This window comes from Pundamilia nyererei, unplaced genomic scaffold (assembly GCF_000239375.1).
Source record: "Pundamilia nyererei isolate P.nyererei 1_Seehausen unplaced genomic scaffold, PunNye1.0 scaffold00018, whole genome shotgun sequence".
Classification (NCBI taxonomy): domain Eukaryota; kingdom Metazoa; phylum Chordata; class Actinopteri; order Cichliformes; family Cichlidae; genus Pundamilia; species Pundamilia nyererei.
The window spans coordinates 1,634,738-1,659,672 of record NW_005187419.1 but is presented as its reverse complement, the minus strand read 5'-3'; the positions used below and the strand labels follow the sequence as shown (position 1 = coordinate 1,659,672).

Genomic DNA, 24,935 nt, shown 5'->3' with positions numbered 1-24,935 from the left:
CCATGTGGATTCATGGATTTTTTTTTCACATTCTGTCTCTCACAGTTGAAGTGTACCTCTGGTGCAAATTACTGACCTCTGTCATCATTTTAGGTAGGGGAACTTGCACAATCGGTGACTGACTAAATACTTTTTTGCCCCACTGTAATACATATGAATGTGCTTGAAGTGTAGCAAAAAAAATGCACACAAGAGCCAAGTTTTCTAAGATGGATAAGCATTAGACATGACCTGAATGTCACTTGTACTCAATTCTCTGAAACACCCCTCTCAAATCCTGCTTTTCTTTAGAGAAGCTATTTAGAATTTCAGACTTAATATTCGTGTAGACTAAACTGATATTTATAAACAGAAACAATAGTACAGCTACGCACTCCTCTCATAGTTATTCTATAGATTCTTTTCCCATCCTGTTTGGGCTGCTTTGTCTGCGTGAATGTCTCTGTTATGTAGAGGGAGTTAACAACCTCAAAAAAAGAGATGTCACATTTCTGTGTTTATTTTAATACATTTAAATGGGGTCTGTAGATGGACGGGGTGATAGAGATCCCCATAGGCTGCTGCTGTGGCAGGCGAGCAGGCTTAGTTTTATAGCATGGCTGAGTATAATGTGACAGTCTCTCTCTCTTTCGTTCTCTCTCTTCTGCCTTCTGATTATGCGTCATACCAATTTATACACACATATGGAAAAAATGGCCTGCTAGAGTTTCACGGTGTCTGGACATTAGCTTAAATTAGAGATGCCAGTTAGTTAGAATCAGCCACTGCAAATAAACATCATAAAGATAACATATGCATAAGAGACAGCATTTCAGAAATCCTTTGACCTTATCTCGACTCTCCCCTGTGATCAGTGATCAGGTCAAAGGACAGAAACTGGCAGCTGCTGTAATCTGAGCCAGTGCAGATAAAGGTATATTCTGACCCACTGATTATTGCTGCCTTCAATGAGGAGGAACCTTCCTGAATTATCAGATCAATAATGACATAAATCAGCTAGCAAATGCATAGGTAAATAGATGAGAGATAACCCGGGGAGGGAAGGAGGGAGGGCTTGATTTCATTTCCTGAGTGGTAATCCTGGGAGGAAGAAGAGGTGGAGAGGACAGGAAGGAAGGAGTGCTTCGTCACTTGTACCTAACATGCTAGTTAGATCCAGGAAATGGAGCACACAAACGAGTAATTAGGTAAATAAATGACAAGAGATAAAACGTCTAAACAATGTAATAGAATTGAAATGGGCCTTGACCAGAGATAACAAGTCTGAAGTTGTCCACAGCATTGCTGACCAGATGCAGAACAGTCAGTGTGCGTGGAAACGGCTGTAGACTTGATTGTGGGGCATTAAAGGGCGAACAAGAAAACATCCATTCAGCAGATTTAATTATGTTTTTGATGTTTATGCTTTAAACTATCTAAGGCGGTGACCTCTTGAACCTTCTGCTTTCCTGTGACCAGCATGAGCTGGCTGGCTGGGAGTCGGGGCCGGCGTCGCTCTGTCACATTTATTTTCAGTCGCCCCTTTGGCTCGCCGGCCAAAGTGATAAAAGAGAGACGAGCTGTCGACAGTGGCGTGGTATGTATGAGTGTGTGTTTGTGGGCTTGCGTGCTCCTAGGGAGGGAAAGTGGGAAAACGCTAGAGGACAGATATTCGTGGCACCTCTTTCAGTGTGATCCCCCTCCCCACCTAAGAGTATCAGAGAGGCTCAACGCTGGCAAAGAGTCACATAGGGGCGGGGGGTCATAGCCAACTGTGTGTCTTTGAGCCAATTAACTGTCTAATGGGAGGGAGTAGTCAGGGGAAGACTTGAGTTGAGAGGGAAGCAGGGTTATTTACATTCTCTTTCTCCTCTTCCACTTAGCCACACTGTCTCGGAGTCTTCTGAAGAGATGAAAAGCCTGATCATTGACAAGAATAAGATGGGACAGGAGGAAGAACCTGAACTCTTGGTAAAAGGTGAGCCTGACACACACAACTAACATAGCACCACCGTTTATCTTATCCTCCTTAAATAAATGCATCTACCTGCTATTATCAAATATTCATTATGCTGACATCATTACTAATTAAGTAGGCTTCAGACAGGAAAATTATTTTTTAAAATGCCAGTTGTCAGTTTACTATTTAACAGAAATACTTAACTTTTTAGCATTTTTCTAGCAATGCAAATTGTATCTGGATAGTTGTTTGGCCAAATTGGGGGGGGTGGGGGGTGGAATGAGCTATTTTAAGACTTCCCTTTGGTATATTAAAAATTTTCATGTAATATTTACTATTATTTATTTTTTAAGGCTAAACAGTTGATTGAAAAATCCAAAACCTAACATGAAGAACAATCACTAACAAAGTGAAAAATCTCTTGTTGTAGTTTTGTTTTCCAGTTTATTCACCAACTCCCTGCAGGGCTTAGTCAGTGCTGTTCATGTCTTTTTGTATGGTGTATATTTCATCAGGCTAATTGCCTCCTGTCGCAGCTCCATACTGGGCTGTTGCCCTGTAGCCAACCCCTCTCTTACCACATGTGGCGCACAGCTGCCCCCACCCTCCCCTCTGTATGTATTAATGCAAAGACAGCTACTGGCATCAGGAGCTCTATCCTGCATGTGTGATGCTTTTGAGGAATGATCTCATAGGATATTTCTGTGCTATTTATTTTTTCCTTTTTTTTCCGTTCGGTCTGCTGCTGACAGGGAGCAGTAAAATGCCAGTGCTTAGATATGTTACGTCCTGCTGGGAATGGCGACAGTCAGATTGCCTAATTCTGACAGCAGTTACCATGCACCCTTGGCTATGGCCTCCTCCCTTACTGCTGTCCCCACTGTTTCACTGTTAGAAGAGTTTCCCTGTGAAACTGAGGACGGCTACAGTCTGTGGGCAAATTTCATTTAACATTTCAGCTCTTGCACCACATAGCAATCCTTCACTACACTTCACTAGGCACCACTATTACAGCCAACAGCAGGCAACCTCAGGGTGTTAGATAATTCACTCTGCATACTGCACAAGAATATGTTTTGAAGGATGCCTCCATTAGGACTCTCTCTCTTTTTTTCCTCCCTTTTTTTGTAGGGCATCCCGAGGCTACATGGGCCGAATGTTGCCCCAGTATCTAAAGTAGGCCAACAACATTACAGATATAGACTGACGAGTGCTGACAGACAGAGATGTTGACATTGGTTTATTGATATTCCTTTGTTGATTTAAAGTTAAAGTTGTTCCTCATGTGATGCAGTTTCTCATGCTGCAGTCGTCTACAGCTGAATCTGTCTGCTGCTTTCTGATTCAAAGCAGGGGAAAGGTTTAGCTTTACTTTTTTTTTTAAACTGTTCCACACAAAAGTAGTTCAATGCCAGTTTGTAACGTATTATTTTCCTGAAATGCTGCTCTGCTTCCGGAGATGGTTTTTATGAAATGACGGCAAGCACAACACTGCGACCCATTTTCTCAGACGTATGTATTTTTATCATGGAGTTCAATGTTCAGTATATTGAACAAACTTTCAGCGGTGAGAGCAGCAGGAGGCTTGCAGTAAAAAAGATGGAAATAAACAGAGCGAGTGTTTTCTCAATCTGTGTTTGAGGGGGCAGGGCACTGAAGGGTCAAGGGTCACAAATGAAACAAATTAAGGGCGAGCTGTGGCCCTCGGGGGAGGCATTAGTTGGCTACAGAGATGAGATCCAGATGGAAGATCATCGGTGGGCTATACATGGGGTCTCCAGCTTTATCTCTGTCCTTTTCACATCAATTCTTATTGCATTGTTTAAAGTTGCAATATTAAGTGCAGCCTATGTGGTGTATATCCCATGCCTGCGACAGAGCTGCGGGGCGTGCAGGCATGCCTGTGTCTTGTTTTTGATCCAGCCAGCTTGTCTGCCTCCTGTCCTGCGTGTCGTCCCAGCTTTCTTTGTGATTTTTATTTATCCATTTCACATTGGGTTTTGATGCTGACCCTCTCTGATGTGGTGTTAAGTACCTCCTGGGTTTTCACTTTGGGCTATATTTGAGGGTTGGTTATGGTAGGTTCAAAATCCCCTCTTATATCATATTGAGGCCTGAACCTTCACCCCGTCCTTTCTTTCTTTCTTTTTTTCTTTTTTTTTTATTTGAAGCAGGAGCAAAGCAACAGTTTCTCTGTACTTCCTGGGTAAACCACATTTAAGCAAGGTTAAAAAGAGGGAGAGAAGAGAAATTTGGGGCAGATGAAAGTAAATGAGAAGAGAATGAGAGCAAGAGGAAGAAAGATGCAAGCAAAATTATCTCTGGGTAACAGGTGACACACAGCTCGCTGACCAGAGAGGAAGTTGTGATGCTGGGGAGGCGTTATTACAGTTTCACAGGGTTAGAGGCTGGAGATGTATTGCCTAATTCTTTCTTCTAAAACCAATCTCAAGAATACATATGCAAGCCATATGTATTGTCATGCACAGGCACCCCATGTACGTCTGACTGCCACTGCATCTCAATGCCCTAGCCCTGCATATAGTCCTGCACAACCCAGTATCAGTCAAGGTGGCCAGCCAAAAGTAATTTAGTTTATTTATCTGCTCAGACATGAAATGCTTATGCACTTATGTAATTGTTCCTTATTAGGAACAATTTGTACACAACTGGGGATGCAGAAGAGATTTGGGATCAGTAGATCTGGGCTGTTGCAGTTTTCCCAGTCCTCAGAACTTTAGGAACACAAGAGTCTTTTATTACAGAGAGAGAGACCTGACAAAATTAGCAGACATGCCTAAAAACTAGCTGCCTCATTCTCTTTGTGTCTCTCTCTGTCTCTGTCTCCTTATCTGATTCTGTCAGCCTCAAAAGTGGCAGTTATGGTGGCTTTGTGCTGCCTTTAATGCCTATGCTATTATCTGGCCTTATTTTTAGCACCTAGTATTTATTCCAGCAAAACTTTTACTCATAGATTTCTGCGAACTTTAGGGACAGTTAGAGCCCTTGGAGATTATTCTTTGTGAAGACAGGGTGTAGCAGCATTTATAGACTTACGACCTGCCCCCAAAAATCTTTCAAGGGAAATGCTTGCCTTAGTGTGAAAGTCCCATACTTATGAAAGAAAGTTGCAGAGCATTGTTCCATTTTGAGAATGTACAACTTGCTTGGTGGTAGCAGAGATTTCTTATAGGGGACACAATCTAATGGGTTTTTTCTTTTTGTTTTTAAAGTCATGTGAAACTACTGCCAGAGATTGCTCTAATAAAAAGGAGGTATTTATTCTTTACTGAAAAAAATAAAATAAACAGGACAAGAAGCTGCAGGCTCGCTTGCTTGAAAATTTGAAAACATCACATTTCAAGATTAATTTTCTTTTGCTGGACTAATCAGTTTAAAAAATCCTTTACTGCAGCTGAACTGGCGTGTGATCTTTCATTTCAGGGTTAAGTTGTAACATAATCCCTTGTGTATATCCTTTTTCAAGCCACAGCAGACAACTTCAAGCCCCCATTCCTTGTATCTCTTTTGCAAAGATTGAATTGTTTCTTATTATTCTTGTGTAAATGCAATAATAAGGACTGAGTTTGCACAGTTACTCAGGTTTTCCACCCTGTCAGCTAGCTGTGAAAAGTCACCAGTAGCTACTAGTGAAAACAAAAGCACTATTATCATTCGGTCTTGATTATAGGCGGCCAATCTTTGCACCCATGATGTCATCATTCTGTAGCCGCTAAAATGTGCTATATACTTACTATATTTTACCATATATTTACTTCATATTGATAAGTAAAAGGCAAAAATATGCATTCTGCTTGTTTAAAGGTTGGTTGTTACGGGAGGTGCGTGGCAACTGGATCAAGCAACGTCGATACTGGTTTGTACTGACCCAAGACTCTCTTGACTACTACACCGGACCGGAGAAAGGTGCCCGGAGACTAGGCACATTGGTCCTCACAAACCTCTGCTCTGTCATCTGGCCAGACAAGCAGACATACAAGGAGACAGGTGAGCAAGACACACTTCTATTCCTAACCATATGCAGACGGGATGAGGCATAGCTGACTCACACTCATACAGGCTTTCCTGTAATCTCTGTAGAGTCCAGTTAGTTCTTTGTGTTAATTCCCTTTGTGGTATAGTGATCATAGGCATTATTTTAAAACTTCCCAGTAAATTGTTGGGTCTTTCAATATGAAAGTGGTGACTTGTGGCTAGCTTTCCCCTTCCCATGAGTACTGTAATTCTTAGTAAGTTTGGGAAGCCCCAGCTTTGTTTGGTCAGAAATGCGGGTCAAGGTTGGCCTACAAGTGTCTCATTCGCGTAACCAGCAAGGCAATCTCTTGGATGCAGGAAACAAATGACAAAGATTTATAAAAAGAGTTGCTTTTGAAAAGACACAGGGATGACTTGTGTTTTTTCAAATCTGTATTCCTCAGATACCCTTTATCTATGTTTGTCTGCCTCTCTGTGAATGGAGATTATGCCCTGCTAACTTTACCAAACCGCTTAAAATGCCAAAACCATAGTGCAAACCCAAACATAGTTCTAACTCAATAGGCCAGGGGACTTTTCTGGACAGAGGAGGACTTTCAACAGCGACTTTGTCACAGACTCCCGGCTGTTTCACTACTGAGTAGATCTGTGTTCCTCTTAAGCAGGGAAATTTGTCACAAAAGAGTTGCAAGAAATCTTTACTTCCTCTGTATTTTCTGGTTGTTGCCATAAAATAGGAGTTCACTTTAAGGGCTCCGTTTTTGGTCTCATAGACCCTTGAAAGCAGTGGTTAATATTATATGTGAACATATTCAAATTGGTCAGTGGCAATAGTGCAGTGTAATGATTTGAGTAGTAAAACTTTTTCATTTTGGGGTTATACTTGACTAAGAACTTTAAACAAAGAAGGATGTGGTGCCAAGTCACGTAGCAGGAAAGCCTGATAACCGCCACGGGGCTACAGATCAAGCTAGGCTGCCTGGGGTATGTCTAATACTTCCTCTGTAGAAGGAGAAATGTTCCTCTTTTTTAGCTTTTATTATGTTACCCGAAATGAAACTCACTAAGGGCTTTCGGACTCATGTCTTAAGACATCTGCAGAATATCTACTCTTGTTTGGTTTTGGTGTGGTCTGAGGTTTTTTTTTTCTCAAGTTGACCTTTGATCATCAGTGAAGCTGAGTGAGTAAAGGAGAGAGAGTCTGTATGGAAGATGTGCAGGAATCAGTTTATTGTCTCACATTGTAGGAAACTGGATCAGGCCTAAATCCATGCTGTTTACTTTAAAAAAACAAACAAAAAAAAAACAAAACCATCCCACACATGTCTGGAAAAGTGTCAGGTCAGATAAGGTCCAGTTTCAATTACTAACTATGAATTATTACCATTACATGTCATAAGATTTGCAATGGTTTTTAAATGTGTTGCTTTATTATTATTACTATTATTGGGTTTTTTTCAGGTTACTGGAGCATTACAGTTTATGGTCGGAAACATTGCTATAGGCTGTACACCAAGCACTTCAATGAGGCTGTGCACTGGGCTTGTGCCATCCAGAAAATCATTGATAGTAAATCACCCGTGGAAACGCCAACACAGCTCCTGATTCGAGACATCGAGGTGGGCCACGCAACGCAGACACACAAACATACACAGGGTTGCTGCCAAACTACCTATGATTACAGCCACCAAACACAAACGGCCATCAGGCTACATAATGCTCCACAACCCCTGCCCCGTTACCATGGAAACCACACGACCACATTGCACCAGGGAGTCCAAAGTTTATTCTGCTTGCCTTTCTCTTTTGAATGACCTCATTTCATTCTGTCACACAGGGACAGGAAATAATACCAGACCTGCAGTTGAAAGGTCATTCCAAGATAAAGGCATTTCCAGCTATTTGAATATTTAGAAAAACAGGATTTGTGGCTTTTGAAAGATACCTTAGTTTGTGCAGGGAGTGTGTTTACAAGGGATCGTCATATTTTAATGCACGGTGTGCTAGAGAACACATTGTGCTGGAATGTCATTGAGCAGAGAGACGACTCATCTTGCATCAGTCTGCCTCTTGGGTGTAGAGAAGGGCAGTTCTGGCAGAGGAGATGGAGGAGGGCTCTGCATGAAGCAGCAGGACGAGATAAGCAGTCCTTTGCCTGGCCTCCTCTCTCAGTAATCTCCCAACGAGAGTCTCTAATCTCAAAGAAAGTGGTTAGTCTGCTCCCTCTACCCTCATCTGGTTTGCAAAAAGGGGTCAAGCTTTTATTTTGTAGGAATAAAGGGGTCTGCTTTTCATTTATTGCTTTGACAGTCACTCATCCTTCCACCTAAAACCTTTTTCTCAGTCTCTTGCTTTCTCTCTCCCTCTCCCTCACCTTTATACATAGGCACTTTTCCTCAACTGGACAAAGTATTCTCTCTCTAAAGTGTGAGGCCATGACTGGAACTGTAAAAATCCAGAGAGACTAAACAGAGGCGGCGTTGTGTGAACAGGACTGCTTGCTTATCTTTAAAGTATAGAATCAGGTTACAGACACAGAGGGGCGAAAGCCTGGCAGTTTTAGCAATGGATCTATAGCCAGAAGTCATATTTGAAAGAGATTAGGTGTGTGAAATGTTTTATTTAAACTGTGACTTTATCAGTGCTTAGATCATAAACACATTCATGCTCTTAACCATTGTCATCCAGTTCAGGGTCACAGGTGGCTGGAGCCTAGCCCAACTGTCACAGGGTGAGAGGCAAGGTATATCCTGGCCATGTCACCAGCCTGTCACAAACCTACCATGTAGAGACAGGAAGCCAATTTAGAATCACCAGTCAACCTAACATGCATGTCTTTGTGGCTGTGGGAAGCTAGAGTATCTAGAGTCCACACAGAAAAGTCTAAGGCTCCAGGGGCATTTGAGCTCCTTATTAGCTAAACTGATAATTGAAAAAGCATCTTGACACAACCGTTGTTGTGATTTGGTGCTATATAAACAAAATTGAATTTATTTGAATGAGGCATAAAACACAAGCAGCCCAATAATATGTTAGACAGACCTTTTTAGAACCTTACCTTGATAACTGTCCATGAAAAAAAAGTGGGAAACCCTGTTTATTTTGTCTTTTCTTTTACTACACTCTTTAGTCGTGCTTGGTATATGAACACTCCAAAGTAGTGTAGCGTGCTTGGTGTATTCTGGAATATCAAACCTTTTCCCAACCTGGCAATGAGGCTGACAGAGACCAGAAGAAAAAAAACCAATCGTGCTTTAGAGCTTGTTATTGCAAAGCATTTCTTTGTAATATAAATAAGATGAACAGATTTTGTTGCCGTTGTACAGGCTAGCTGTTTGCCCCTGTTTCCAGTCCTTCATAATTACCATGCGAGCGCTATCGTTCTTCTCATCTAGCTTTTGGCAAGACGGCTAATAAGCGTATTTCCCAAAATGTCAAACTATTGCACGTGGCAGTGGATGACCAAATGGAACAAAAACAATTTCTGGCCCTGGATCAGTGGATGAATGTCATCTGGGATGTTGAGTTGCTGCATCCCACTGCACGTGGTCCATAGAGCAACATGTCATTCCCATAGTTCAAACAGACAAGCTTGTCACCAGTGTGCACCAAGCATTTCAGTGGAATGTGTCAACTTTGCCCCACTAAGGAGGGAGAAAGCTGACTTGTCTCATAGCCAGAGAGAAAGATCGGGGAAGTTGCAGAGTCAGGAGAGAGCCAGAGCAGTGGCAACGTTACTAATGAGCAACAGGTGCTAGGGCAGTAGCAAGGAAGCCATCTGTACTGCTTCAAGGTATCTATCCACATACCCAGTAAAAGGCACAAACACACGCACACCAAACTCATTGACACCAGTGCATAAAATATAACGTGTCAGTCATGCTAGTGTGGTTTGCTGGGTCATCACTTGACCTTCCTGCTGTTTAAAAGATGCCAGAGCTGGATTGTGACCCCGGTCAAATCGACCTCAGTTACCCTTCATAGACAAACACACAGACACGCACTCACAGAGTGTTCTCAGGCTGGCTTCGTGCTTGTTGACTGCACATGAACGTTTATTTTCAAATGTGTTTGTTTATTATAGATTGGTTTTGTTTTACTTGTGTGTTTTAGGAGAATAAGTTCAATCCTGAGGTAGTGGAACACATCTACCAGCACAACCCCATCCTGAAGTACACCCAGGGACCCTTATATGCTCCTCTGCTGCCTTTCCCCTATGGCAGTCTGGAGCACACATGTAAGTGCTTAAGATTTTTACACTGCCATATCTATATGTATGTGAAAGTACCGGTTAAAAACAATAGCATGATTAGCATTTTTTTTAGCACTGTTTGAGTAAGTGTCAACTGGCCGAATTTACCTTGAAGCTCTTACGAAAGAGATAACCAGTGCACATGGCCACTCGGTGTGTGTGCAAAGCTGGCAGCTGTTTTCTATAATTGCAGTGTGGCTAAGTGGAAAGAAACTGTTTTAAAAACTGTGATTGCTCTGCAGTTTGATTTGTTTAGCGGAAGAATAAAGCTCAATGCAACGTAGATTGTTTTTCATTTTGCTTACGTATGCTTCCTTGCGTGCACTCTCCTCCTGTGACCCTGAAATCGCTCTTTCTTCCACCCTAATGGACAATCTTCCAATCACTTAAATGCACTGGGAGGAATCTACCGTGGGAACTTAGTGTGAAAATACATGCCTGCAGCTCTCTCTCTTTCTTTCTCTCTCACGCACATCCTCTCTGAGAGTTCAGGGAACACACTTTGTTTTATTAAGCTAAAAAATCATGATACGATGATAAAACTGATGAGATGCTAATGTAATAGGTTGCTATATTACAATACTTTACATGATTAAATGTTATACCATTCCTTTAAGATATCTGCAAGGTTCAAATGTCTAGAAAAGGGGTGGGGGAGGAAGAATATGTCCTGACAAAAACTTTTGACACACTGTTCTTTGTTTATCTCTCCAGACCACAGTGGGAAAGGCTACGGCTCGGTGCGTGAGGAGGCCGTGAAGCTGTTCAACTGCCTGCAGCAGCTGGAATCAGCAAGGGAGCCGGTTCCAATCATCCAGGGTGTGCTACAGACCTGCCTGGACCTGCGGCCTCTCCGCGATGAGGTCTACTGCCAGCTAGTGAAGCAGACCAGCTACACGCCTTCCCCAAACACTGCTGCGCATCTCCGTTACTGGCAGCTTCTCACCTGTATGAGCTGCACTTTCCTTCCTGGGCCAATTGTGCTCAAATACCTGCGATTCCACCTCAAAAGGTGAGCTGCAGACAAAGGATGCCTGACAGTTGAAGGGTTGCTACGATTGAACCAAGACTAAGATCTAATGCTGCTTGCTGGGAAGTCAGGTGCAGCGCTTTGTATTTACCTTGCAGTATTTCATTACAGTACTATTGTAATGAAATACTATTTAGCTCAAGTAAAGCAGTTCTCACAAGTGACCGCTTCAAGATTGTTGTTTTGCTTTTGCAACAGCATTCAGACAGGATTTTTTTCACATTCAATTAAGCACACACAAATGCTCTGAACTTGAGAAAGCTGCTCACCTCGTCATCTCTTACTTAGAAGTGGAAAACTTTCTTGCTTTTTCTGGCTCTGATTTCTCCGACTGGGAAACGTGGCTTGTGGAAGTAAGGTGGAAAACACTACAGCGTATCCACCCATGTTGACAGTTTGAGGTAACAGACTGCAGTTGTCAGTTAATAGAAAAGTTGCATTAAGTCGTTTATATAGTCATGCAAATTGTTTTACATGAGTGTTTCAGCAGTACGATGCCCTCAATCCCATATGAGACATCAGACCTGGAGTACACTGTAGATGATAGACAAGGGTATAAGAGAGGAATGGCTTGACCTGGGAGATAAAGGTGAACCAGTGTTGCGTGGTAGCAGCGAAACATGGGGTCTAGACATCGGACAAAAAGCAGGCGCCAGCATCCCTAAACACTTGTTTAGATATAGTAGCATGATATGCCTTCACATTGTTAGCATGCTTCCCTAGACAGATCCAGTTTTCAAGGGCTGGATTTACAGGTCTGAATTAGCCCTTCTGTCAAGAATGCTAATCTAAGTTATTAGAAGCACTAATCTCCTGCCCTTGATTTTCTGTCTAATGCCATGCCATGAAACCACTACAATTTTCTATCTATATTTCTGTACTGGGAATCGCCCTCTGGCTAATGGAACAGTTGCATGCAACGGCAATTCATAACAACTCTGTGGAACTCGCTGGCTGTGTGTTTTGATACGTCTTGCTGTCACTCTCACGCACTCTCTCACTGTTTGGACCACTGCTGAGGCTGCAGCTGGGCAGAGCTAAGACTGGAGCTGGGCATTAGGCCCAGAAACCATCCTCCACTCCCCCAGTGCCCTGAGAAACCCCCAGGGAATGTCTGCTGTCAGACAGATTAGGCCAAAAGAAAGAAAGCAAGGGAGAAGGAGAGGGAGAGAAAGCAGGAAATGGTACAAAGACACAAACAAAGGAGAGTATAGGAAATCTCACACAGATCAGTGGGACATTCGTAGTTATGTTTCAGCCACCCTTATGAGACAGCAAGATGTTAAAGTGAATAAGCTCGTTTTCCTCTTTCTGCCCTTGTTTTTGCGTATTTTGGGATGAGTACTGGAGTGTAATTGTTTCCTTCCTGTTTGTCCCCCCCTGTGTTTACAAAGGGCTTAGCTAATCACTCAATCAGGTTGTATTTCACACCTTTCACACTCGCAAACCTCAGCCTCCCGCTAGATTGGTTTGCTGCTTTTTTTTGTCCCCTCCTTTAAAACAACAGCACACAGACATACACTCACCTTCCACTCCGTTGGGAGGAAGGAGGGGGTCACTCTGGTTCACAGGAGCGGAAATGCCTTTTCCTGTTTCGTGCACTACCCAAAGTCAAACATGTTTTCTTTGCCATTTTCCTTTTCTTTGAAGAATTAAGGGATGTTGAGTCTTTTAAGTTCCTAACAGCTAAAGTGAGAACATTTGTCATTCTTCGCCTCATTGACTTTCTAGCACTGCCAGCCCAAACAAAATAAAAACTTAGTTGAATCAATGGAGTGACGCAAAGTCCATAATCACAGTGTAACACCTAACAGATTTTGAGTCGCAGGCATGAGTAAATTCTCTCTTTTATGTGCTTAATATTTTCATCTTTATGACAAATTGCTTTCACAAGTGCATGCACGCACACACACAGACACGCACTCACAGCAGTATCACTTTCTCACACATTTAATCTGTCTTGCAGAATCCAGAGCCAAAGTCCTGAGTCTGAAATGGATAACTATGCGTCATTCATCAGTGAGGCTCTGGAGAAGACAAAGTGTCGGGAGTGCGTGCCATCTTGGGAGGAGATCCAGATGCTGATGAACCGACAGGAGATGCTGTGCACCGTGCACTATCCAGGCCCTGGATCCTGCCAGCTCTACATCAGCTCACACACTACTGCCAATGAGGTTTGGAAGCATTTCCCTGTATTCTACTTGGCAGCACAACTTTTCTGAGCTGGCTTCGGAGTCTTTCAGCTACTCACTAGTTCCAATTCAAAATTTCACAGTGCAATCAAGAGCCTAGTAAAATGCTCCCTCTTCTGCCTTCACCCTTGAAGCCCAATAACTTATGAGTCCATCTGTCTTTTCAATCCGCTTCTCCTTCCTCCTCACCAGGTGGTTCGAAGGATGCAAGAGAAGCTCGGCCTACAAGAGAGCAAAAATACATTTGCACTATACGAGCAGAATGCACTGTGGGAGCAGCCAGTCACAGGAAGCGCTCTGGTCGCAGACATCCTAACCAGGTTTGAAAAAGTGACTTGTCAGTCTTTACTCTGGAAGATAGAACAAACAAAAAAGTCAGTCATAATAAAACCAAGCAGACGTGCTATCAAAACATTGTGGCAAAAAGCCTATTTGTCACTCTATAGATGAGTATGGACAGAGCAGCACACTGTTTATTTATCTCCCCCCTAGTCCAAGTGCTATGCTGAATGTTAACCAGTGTCCTTGATATCTGGTGACCTTGTCTGTTCTTGTTGGTCAAACATGACACTATGCTGGGAAACTAGATTTGTCTCTATGTCTGTCAGCAGTGCCAGCCAGGTGCTAGTCAAGGTAAAGATGATGTCATTTAATTGTACAAGGCAATAGTCTCAAAACAAAAACAATGAGCCAATTGGAAAAAAGGGCGCTATGCTTTGTTTTTTTTTTTCTTTTTAAACAGGCATGGGTGTGTCTGTCCTCTCAATGTTGAGTGACAGGGTAAACATGAAACTGTCGGGTTACTACACAACGGCATTACACAGCAGGGAAGCAATAGCTTGTAACATATTAACAGAAGGCTTAAGATTCTTTGTTGTCATATGTGTCTTTAGTGTATCTTCTTTTCTTGACCCAGATTTAACTTTCTGTCCCTCTCTTATGCAGCTTCTCTACTAAAGAGTCAGAGTCTAAATCCCAGTGGAAACTGTGTTTCAAGCTCTACTGCCTGTTGGACGCAGACAGCATATCAGTGGACAGCATAGAGTATTTATTCCTCTTTGAGCAGGTAATGGAGTGGAACATGAGCCTTCTCTTTTCACTATTTCTTTGTTGTGAGTGACCAGTGATGGTGTTGATGATGGCATCTGATTTATTGTCATTCAGTGATTCATCACTTGTGTTGTTGTTGAATCGTGTATGCTTTTACTAAACAATCTGCAATCACAGTCTGTAATTTCCCACTGGCTGTGAGTGTTATAAAATGGACTGCATAAAAAACATGACTAAGAGCTGGCTGGAGTGCAGAGGGGCAAAAGGCAGCCAGCATTGGCTTCATTATAATTTTTTCCTGGGGAATTCTATAAAAGAGTTACGGGATGAAATAAAACAAGGTGGGGTAGAAAGGATGGATGAGGGGACTTGAAGTTATTACTGACGACCTTTTACCTTCTTTGTGTTTGGTTCTCTTTCTCTCTGTCCTGGTTTTGACCTTTGCGCTGCAGTGCCATGAGATGGTCGTGCGTGGTCAGCTACCAGCCTGTGAAGAGGACCTGCAGGCATTAGCTGCCCTGAGGCTTCAGAGCCTAATGGGTGACTTCAGCACACATGCCCCCTGCCCGCCTCTGGATGAGCTTTTTCCAGGTCATATGCTTGAAACTCGGGTTCTCATGTCAATTTCTGCACCGCAAGATGTGCCTCCTTGTCAGGTAGCTGCTCAGGGCTGTCCCACGACGCAGCGCTTCCACACAGGACTCCTCGCAGGGACTCTGTGGAGCCACACAGCTACAGCAGTACACAAGCAAAAAGTTGAGCAGGACATGCGTCTGCGGACCCGCCTGAAGGAGGAGGCAGCGGCTGTCATGACGTCCATCTTGGAGCGTTGGAAAGGTTTGGCCGGCTACAGCCGCAGGGACAGTATGGCCGCCTACCTCACAATTGCACGCCAGTGGTCCGGCTTTGGATGCACTCTTTATGAAGTGGACTTTTATATTGTGAGTATTGTGTGCTTATGCTTTAGTTTTAGTATCACTCTTAAACGTTTTTTTTCCTCAGAGCTCAAGAGCCACTTGGATCCTGCAGTCTCTTGACATTTGCACGCTTCTTTCTGCCTGCAGAGTTCAACGGGGAGTTTTTCCCAGAAGTTATGGCTGGGTGTAGCTGCTACATCTGTATCCTTGTATAAGCAGGGAGAATCAGAGGCCCTGGAGTCCTTTCCTTATGGCCAGATCTGTTCTTATGGTGTATCTGACAGCAACACCTTCAAGATTACAGCTGGGGACCGGGATCTGCTCTTTGAAACCACCAAGGTATAAACAGGGTGCAGAATTGTTTCGTTTAAGGGTGGGAAATGTCATTCTTAGTTTAAAATTTGTCATTTTTGTGATTTATTTAGATAGTAAAAGGTTTTATTTTAGCTTTTCTGGATCTTGGTCTGTGAAGAAAGAGTTATGAAGTATGAAATTAGAGCCACACCTTTGGATGACTTATTGAAACATGAGCTGTGTAGCAGCAAATAAACTTTCAAAGTAAAATATTAAAAAGCATTACAATGTCCTAAACTGAGCTAGTTCTGACTTTGCCCTGTAAAACCAACTGTTAGTCCACAGGGTTAGCATCTCTGAGAGTATGTGTCACCCTAGTATAATGGCTCACCTCCCAGGATGACACATACAGGGTGAGGCTGAAGGTGACTGGAAGGAAAATATTAATTGAAGCTGGTTCTGCTCTGACCTTAAACATAATGTGTGTCAGCTGTAGGCCGGATTCAGTTTATGTATAGTGCAGAGCCAAGGGGCCTTATCACTGTGCAGTTTTCTGCAGAGTAAGAGAAAGACGCACAGTGTCTGCCCATGATACCCCCTTCCCTCCGCCTCTTTGACCCACTTTAAAAACCTTCATTAATTTGGTCTAAATAGAGAGCACACAACCTGCCCATATTCCCCAACAGATGGTAACCACCAAAAGTCTCACTTCCTGGCATTTAATAGCATGGGGGTAAGTTTTATTGCAGTGGTTAGATTAAAATATTAGGCAAAACATTTCTCAGTAACATAGATGTGCCTTTTTCTTCTCCCCCCCCCAAATCAAGAACAAATCATGCCTTTCATTGGGCCGCTTTGCTTGCATCTTCCCACACACAACACAAAAGCTCTCTGTGATCTCTCTTGAGGCACAAAAGTGACTTTATTTATTTATTTATTGGACACACAGGCAAATTGAAGTAAGGTTCAGAAAGACTTCTACTTTATGAACTTAAAGCCGTTGTATCCTTTTGACATAAAAGTGGAAGGTTTTCAGCCGATGGGCAGAGGGGAAAAAAGGAAAGACCAGATTTGCAGGGGGTGATTATGATTAGGCCTGGAGTTGAGTGTAAGATTAGCAGCTGATTCCAGGGTTATAGTTGAAGTTGAAAAGCAGGTTGAAACTCAGGGACTTGTCTTATGCACAGACTATGTTTAGTAGTCAGTAGGACTAGAGTAAGGGTAATTGTTGCTTCTGGTGGTTTGGTGGTTATGTCCTCTGAGGTCTGTGTAATGGAGAGACACATGAAGAAATGAACTCCTCCATAGTACCCTCCCTTAATTTTTCTGCAACAGCTGCTGAACAGTGTGGTGTATGTCAAAGTGAAGAACTACCCAGACACAGTTAAGAGATGTGTATGTCCCCTTAAATCTGCCAAACATCACGCTTTACTTCTGGAGGATCTAGTTTTTCTGGCAGCTGAATGACATCATCTTTACCCGCCCTCCTGTGACAGTGCCAGACAGACACTGAGACTGCCACCAATTTGACCTCTCTCTCTCTCCCTCTCTCCATCACAGCTGACTGAGATCATGCAGCTGATGAATGCTTATTTCAGTGCCATCCATCGCCAACGAGGAAAAGGGGAAGATGCAGACAGCACAGAGGTGGGCTTCCGTCACCTCCGATCAGCGCCGACACCCACACTCCTAGAGCTGCCCTCGCACCCTGTTTGAGAGGGACCCATACCCGGACACTCACTCCCCAACCCCTCAGCCAACTCCTCCGTGTGGCCCCCTGTGAGGCCCAGTCCTCAAGACACTGTGCCTCCTCCGCTGGGAATGGCGCAGCAGCCAAAACAAAGAGAGAGCTGTTTTCATTCCCCATCTTTGAAAATAAACCCTCGCTGAGCTTTCCAGCTGAAGGAGCTGGCCAATGTAGGAGAGAGGGGGGTTGGGGAGAGGATGAGAAGGCAAGGGATTCTGTTTTGCAAGTGAAGCCAGAAACCCACAGAAACCAATACGGCTGCTGATGAGGTGTCAAACACCCTCCCCCCACCCAGTCCTGTCACGCAATCTACTAGGTTACCCTAAATGGCAGTATCTCCCACTCCTCCTTCACACCAGCCTTCAAGACAATGTGAGTAGTTGGGGAAACACAGCAGCTGAGAGCTGAGACTTACGGCAACAATAAGCTGTGGTACCCACCTCATAAAGGTATGGCTTAGAATAAAGACACTACTTTGTCCTCTTTCTTTCATGAAGAGTGCCATATGTGCGCTGCCTTTTGTAGGAGGCAGCGATCCCTCACGCACTGCTGGCATAGTGCTGAGAATATTCAGTGACACAGACATCTCCCCTGTCTTTGCTGCTCTCCGTCTCTGCCACACACATAGAAACCCGCTCACTCTCACATCCTTTTATGCTGAAATGTTCATCAGAGACGTTCAGTTTTCACAAGGTCCCGGCTGAGCTTGCATTACCTAGAACTGTTGATGCAGTGAGCCATGTGAACTTGGAACTGGAAACAGATGTTGAACTCTATAGTTGAGTCATGTCGGCCGCCACTGCTACAAAACCCCTTACCTATGTGCGCTATTTGATCGAGAAATCAGAAAAGCCGTGTCATTTTCTTCATGACACATTCAGGATCCGGATTAACTGTTTCTTTTTTCACAGAAACCAAAGGATTTTGGAGTCCTTTCTACAGTGTCTCTACCAAATGCTCTGATTCGTCCTTCGTTGTGCTGCTTGTCTTGACTTTAATCCTTGAACTGAAATTTGACTGAACACTTGACTGATTAGGTAATTTTGCTTATGTTGACAAATATCCTAATGCAGCTGTAGTCTGCTGAAAAAAAAGGTGCTTTTATGTTATACGTATATAAATATTAAAAATCTCAGCCCCAGTCGGCAATGTGGATCATCGAACAGTGCCCCTACTTTAAAGAAACACTTTTCTAATCAGGCCACAGATGCTGTCTTAGTATTATTTTGTTTCAACGCTCCTTTTATGTCTTAATTTCAGACCCATACATATATTCATTTGAAGTTTGCGTTAACTGATCAGAGCCGTAGATGCTCCCTAAAGCAGCTCTTATGTGTAAATCTTATGTAGCTCCTCCTTTGTGTTCACTGGTTATTCTGAAGCCAAAGTTTCACCAAGTCGTGGGTTTGAGCACGGACCAAAGATGTGCGTATTTTAATAAGCTTTTACAAGAAGAAATTAACCAAATGCGGACAGATTCCCTAATTTATATGCAACTATTTCCACTTGTATTAACATTTTCCTGCTGTACACGTCTTCTTAGTGTAGTATTTACAATGTAGGAATTTAAGACAGTAGATGCTTTGTAAAGATAATAGTCCAGTACTGTCTGCTACACTGCCCCATGCAATATAACCAGCCTAATTTTCATTTTTTTTCTCACCATGGAAGGCCTTGACAAGTCATTGCAGTCTGCCCTGTATCCTGCTCAGAAGCAGGTCTTTGCTTTTTCTACTGCAGCTGCAGGCAGCTCCAAGCTGTATGAAAAGGAAAGAAGAAAAATCAAACTACACGTTTTTTCTTTGTATTACGCTTGTTTGTATGTTGCATGGTACCTTTCTATTTGTGTATAGTTAATTGCACTATTGTTTGTTTTGAAACTAACTTGAGAGTGCAATAAAAAAAAACTATAAATACTGTATGTAATTAATAAAATTTTTACCATATTGTCTTTGGTGCCGTTTTTCAGCCTCATCTATCCTTTTTTATTTTGAGAAATGTACGTATGTGGTGCCCAGACTTGTGAAGCATTAGGACTATTGTCTTCCTGTAGTTTTGAGGTAACTCAGTTGTGCTGTTAGTGCCAACGCTTTTTACTGGTTTATAAGAATAGCTGGTTGAACAAGTAATGCCAACTGTCTTTGTTGCCCTGTGGTTATGCGCCGTTTAATTAGTCGAATGAACAAACATCAGGAGCACAGCTCTATTCCATTCTCATACAACCGACCAGGTGTGTCTTCAGATAACATCTGAGACATTTCAGGTAAGAATTAAAATAATAGAAAATGTTTTTATTCAGTTTAAAACAGGTCCAACAGGCAAGCGAAATGTAGCAGTATATTCACTTTTAGACAACACAGGGGAAGCCAGTGAATCAAGAATATTTACAGGCATAGAGATGAAGTGTTTAAATTAGATATATCCTTGTACTGTGTTCAGCTGCACAAACTCATTTTCTTTAGAGGACAAATGCTGTTAAAATGTCAATGCTGTTTTTATGGCAGGTATTTCAACACCATTTATGGCTCCAATCCAACTTCAACTTGACATTCTTGTTGGTCATGTACTGTGATAACAAATGAGCAATGTGTATCAGCAGCATACAGATGGTACAGCGCACCACATTAACCAGCATGCTACTGCTTTCTGTCAGTTCCATCTATATGCAAGGACACCTCTCTGCCTACCAAGTGCACAAAAACTAAAGTACAGTACTTTGTATAAAAATAGACCAAAACAAGGCAAAATGTTGATTTAGACTGAGGATAACTGTAAATAACATTGCTGCAAGAGATTAACAATAAAAATACAGAAACGGGTATATTTACAGATGTTTTGGAGACAACAGCTGTTGATGCTTTGTACAGGATTTTCTATAATTAGTGCTCTTTTATTTCACAGAGCTGTTAAGGTTGAGAACACTTCATATAAACTGGGGGTTCAGAATCTGCAGGATGTGATGCATTTACTTTTTCTGGTTAATAGTCATGAAAGTCTCTAATTTGGAGACACAAACACTATGTTATTACATGTTAAAGCAAGCCAATAAATATCGTTTTTATCCAGAAAAGCAGTTATAGCCAAATAACTATTCTGTGATATCTGTGTGAAAGAAAACTATTTTTGTCCAGAAGCGAGAATTAAGTATAAAAGACAAAGTCTGTTCACTGTTCTTGCGTGCCCCAGGAAATATAGTCAGGCCTTGTTGCTGCGCTGTACTCGTCTACCAGCTGTTGGACAACTTCCCTCGAGTTGTCCAGCTCATCAAAGTTGTCCTTGAATATGTCCTCTTTGCGGAACTGCTCCAGGAAGGCCTCGCGCTTACGCAGTTTGTCGTACTGCTTGCATGTCCGCTCAAACAACTGCGGGACAGCAAAAAAGAAAAAGTGACATCAATGCTAACATCCCAAAGTGAGAAAAGAACCAAAAGGTTCTTTTTCAGATTTTTTTTTTTTAGAACAGTCACACTTTCTGTTTTGTTTCTTTGCCTTGGTGTTACGGGAAAGAAATGAAGTCTATTGCATGACTGAAACTTCTGTGTAACACTAATTTCCCCTTGCTTTAATTTTGGAACCTACATTCATGAGAAAACAAAGCACAGCAATATAACCACCAGTAAAGGCTTTCTAAATCACCTTAGATTGAGTAATATAATGAAATGACATGGCTATAGCTTCTTTTAGTTTTACAACTTGTTTTAAACCAGTAAAAAGATTACTTAGTTTTGAGGAAATGTCTTGTTTGGCAGCATGATAATCCAAAACCTAATTTTTCCTGGAATCCCCCATGAAATGCTGCTTGGGCAGCTCACTGCATATCCTCAACTATGAACAAGGACAGATTAAGGTCTCCACTACATAGCTACACACTGGAACTGAACATAACTTTCCAATATGCACTTACAGAGGAGATACTTGTGTGGTTGGCCATCATCAGGCCGCTGACTCGGTGAGCTGAGGGCAGGTACGGGGACTTTCTGGACAGAGCCACCTGGATGCTGGCGGGACCCCAGGGAATAAAGCTGGCAAGTTTACGTTCCCGGATCCTTTGGAGGCTTTTATGTACCTAGAGTCAGTTCACATATGTTTAAATATAGTCCTAACATAATTATGTTGGATCAGTTCAACACCTCAGACAACAGATGTACAATTGTACCTGTGTTGGGTCGACCTCCCCCTGGATGATGTTGAGGATGGCGATGTAGCAGTGGCTAGGCTGCCTCTCTCTTCCTGTGGACACCATCACATTCTTGGGTTGTAGGAGTCTCCTCATCACGTCCAGCACTGTGGTTTTCCTCACACTAGCAACCTGAGACACAGCAGGGTGATTGATTTCAAACGCAACACCATCGGGATTATTTTCTAATTTCACACGCATCACAAGGGACGCAACTCACCGACTGGTCAGTAGTGAGAGGTGTGTATCCAGTCATAAGGAAGTGGAGACGGGGTGTGGGGATGAGAGATGCGATCAGGCCAATAAGGTCATTGTTCATATAGCCTGGGTAGCGCAGAGTGGTTGTGCTTGCAGACATAATGGTGGAAACCTGCATGTATGAATGTTAAAGCAGACCTTGACAAATTAAGCTCCTTTGAAATGTTATTTGTGCACTATATGCTCAATAGCTGTGTTTAAAAGACAGATACTTTATTGATAGAACAACTAAAATTATTGATCAGCTCTAGTGAAAACACAAATTTTTCATCTTACCACAAAATAATAAAAATATATCTAAAAAACAAAACAACAACCACGCACCCAAATGTAAATCAAACCCCAAGCTTTTCTTTTTTTTGCCACTTGGCCCTAAAAAAAAAAAAGTGTAGCTCAAGTCAAGCACTTTAAACTGTTTGGAAAGTGAAGCCAAGTGTGGTTCTTTTCAAGAAATCTGAAATCCATTTTAAAGTTCAACTAACTTGTCAAACTAGTTTGTGCATCTTGTAATTTCTGCATTGGGCGCCACGTCTCGCGCAGTCTGTCTCAACATTTGTCTTTGTTCAAATACATCAAGGAAGACTGCAAACTACACCTATAACTAAGACCTGCTGACTGACAACCAAAAAGAGAGGCAGAGGCTCTAACACAGTGTTATATCACTCACTCACCAGCTGATTGATCTGGGAGAATGAGGGGTTCTGGATATGCAGCCTGTCGGTGGCAATCCGATTTAGAGCGGTGTTATCCAAAACCACCTGACGCACACGCACAGTTCACATACAAAGGGCAATGATTAGACAAATGAAGAGGAAAAACAAGGGAGAGGGAAAAACTCTCCAGCAAAACAGTATAGTGAAAGCCAATACACTACTACAATGAAAGAAAGGGTGAGAGGATATCGCAGTAATGATGCAGTAAAGGAACCTCTTAAGAAGCAATACAGTGTGCTGTTGTTAGAGGAGTTGCATATAAAAGACACACTGTACAGTCTCAACAGGGGGACCAATTCTTGGGCAGATTCTATTAGCTCTGCGGCTAATTTAATCAACATGGGGGCCTTATGCAAGACCCTGGAGGAAGTAGGTATTAAAGGGGAAACACCATTAGACTGTCAGAGCATCTCAGACTAATACAATCACCAATTCAGGACTTAGATTTAATAAGTTCGATATTAGATAGGATTTGCTAGGGCTCAAGGCTGGCACTCCAATTTGCTTCTTTATTAGCCTGCTAGACAAGTAGTGAAGCAGCCTCAAGAGTAGATCTTCAACAAAGGAAAAGATAAGAGTTAGACAGTCTCTATCTGTCAGTAGCATCATAAAACAAGATTGTGCAATTCAAAATATAAACAAAATGCCATAAAAAGCATCCATCAAAGCTGTAGTGCTTAAAGCCAAGTGTCACGTAATTTCACTTTAAAAGACAAATTACAACAGAGTAGTCAAATTGGGGGGAAAATATTTAACAGTTTTTGTATCTGTGTTATAATGTCACACTGAAAAGTTAAAATTAACATAAAACAGACCTTAAAGAAACCTTTTCAGTGAAGTATGGGTTCCTTATAAAAGGAGATAGCTACAGTAGTATACAGACTTTTTAAGTACTCACTGGCCACTTTATTAGGTATACAGTGTTAGACTCCCTTTGGCCTTCAGAACCACCTTAGTTCTTCATAACACAGATTCAACAAGGTGCTGGACACACTCCTCAGAGATTTTGGTCCATATTGACATGATAGTGTCTCATAACTGCTGCAGGTTTGGCCTAGCCATTCTTCCTCTGACTGCTGACAAGGCATTTTCGGAGAACTGACACTCACTGGATATTTTCCTTTTCTTTTGGGGGGGGGGGGCATTCTCTGTAAACCCTAGACATCGTTGTGTGGGAAAAAAAACCAGTAGGTCAGCAGTTTCTGAAATACTCAGAACAGCCCATTTGGAACCAACAACCATGCCACATTCAAAATCACCTTTCTTCCCCCATTCTAACTCAGTCATGTTAACCAAGTCTAGATGCACAACATGCATTGGGTTGTTGCCATGTGATTGGATTTTTAGATGTCTGCATAAACAGGAAACTAAACAGCTGTACCCAATAAAGTGGCCAGTAAGCACATGTTAAGACATCTCATCTCAACATGTTAAATTTTATTGGGTGGAATAGCTGAACAATTTGGTTTATTTTAACTTTGTTTTGCATGGCATGGTTATAGGGTTTCCAAAAATGTTGATTGCTATATCCCTATGCCATCTTGTGAGATTATTTATGTCATTGGTGTGTAATGATGCCAAGAAAGCAATGGGATTAATTAGTATCCTTTCTTTTTTTCCTTTTTATAATGCTGCTGCTCACCACGCAGTCTGCATTCTGAGTGAGTCTCTTCAACGTCAGCAGTGAGTTGTATGGCTGAACAACCACATCACTCATCTCATCCTGGTTTGGGAAGACTGAGTAAGTCTGAACCAGCTTCTTTGGGTACCTGTGGGACAGAAATTATATATTATTTGCTCGTACTATACTGCAAGAAAAAGAAATACAAGGGATCAAGTGGAGTATGTGCATGCGGACCTGTCATTGAGCCTCTCCAGGAGATAGGATCCAAGCCCCGAGCCTGTCCCCCCAGCAATCGAGTGACACAGGACAAATCCCTGCAAAGACAAAGGATCACTCAATACCTTCAATTTCAAGCTACAGAGTGCGCCACACATGTGCGAACCTTACTGTGAACTCTTCTGAAGCAGAACGTTAAATGTGCCTGTGGGTGTGCAAATGCCTCTTTTCCTCTGCAGTTATATAAATGGGAACGCAGCCCCACCTCACAAATAGGCTCCCTCACCCCCCCAAGACAGCCCAGTAATACCTGCCTTCTTCACTCGCCCGGCTATTATCACCAGACATACCGCACGCCACACCCTGCCAACATACACATGCCCACAGCAGCTCGGCCCACCTTCCTATCCAATGCACACACGAGTGCACACACTAAATAATAATGTGGGGTCATAATGTGAATGAGTTACAGAAATTGCAGACCTTCGAAAGGAAATGTGACTGTTATTTTATGGGAGGTTGGCAGCTGAA

General features: G+C 42.5%; 2 protein-coding genes across 2 annotated transcripts in view; one reads left to right on the top strand and one right to left on the bottom strand.

Moving 5' to 3' along the window:
- Positions 1–19,368, top strand: part of plekhh3 (pleckstrin homology, MyTH4 and FERM domain containing H3) — a 38,293-nt gene extending 18,925 nt beyond the window's left edge. Inside the window, exons 3-13 of the mRNA XM_005726056.2 lie at positions 1,863–1,957; positions 5,765–5,947; positions 7,397–7,554; positions 10,049–10,172; positions 10,902–11,199; positions 13,184–13,391; positions 13,602–13,729; positions 14,355–14,475; positions 14,912–15,400; positions 15,524–15,715; positions 17,231–19,368. Coding sequence (XP_005726113.1) covers positions 1,863–1,957; positions 5,765–5,947; positions 7,397–7,554; positions 10,049–10,172; positions 10,902–11,199; positions 13,184–13,391; positions 13,602–13,729; positions 14,355–14,475; positions 14,912–15,400; positions 15,524–15,715; positions 17,231–17,386 — 2,152 coding nt within the window. The 3' untranslated portion in view covers positions 17,387–19,368. The remainder of the gene's footprint in view (positions 1–1,862; positions 1,958–5,764; positions 5,948–7,396; positions 7,555–10,048; positions 10,173–10,901; positions 11,200–13,183; positions 13,392–13,601; positions 13,730–14,354; positions 14,476–14,911; positions 15,401–15,523; positions 15,716–17,230) is intronic.
- Positions 19,369–19,693: 325 nt separating this feature from the next.
- tubg1 (tubulin, gamma 1) overlaps positions 19,694–24,935 on the bottom strand; it is an 8,574-nt gene continuing 3,332 nt past the window's right edge. Inside the window, exons 6-12 of the mRNA XM_005726053.2 lie at positions 24,423–24,502; positions 24,207–24,333; positions 22,523–22,609; positions 21,814–21,963; positions 21,573–21,725; positions 21,321–21,482; positions 19,694–20,779 (exon numbers count right to left, since the gene is read on the bottom strand). Coding sequence (XP_005726110.1) covers positions 20,582–20,779; positions 21,321–21,482; positions 21,573–21,725; positions 21,814–21,963; positions 22,523–22,609; positions 24,207–24,333; positions 24,423–24,502 — 957 coding nt within the window. The 3' untranslated portion in view covers positions 19,694–20,581. The remainder of the gene's footprint in view (positions 20,780–21,320; positions 21,483–21,572; positions 21,726–21,813; positions 21,964–22,522; positions 22,610–24,206; positions 24,334–24,422; positions 24,503–24,935) is intronic.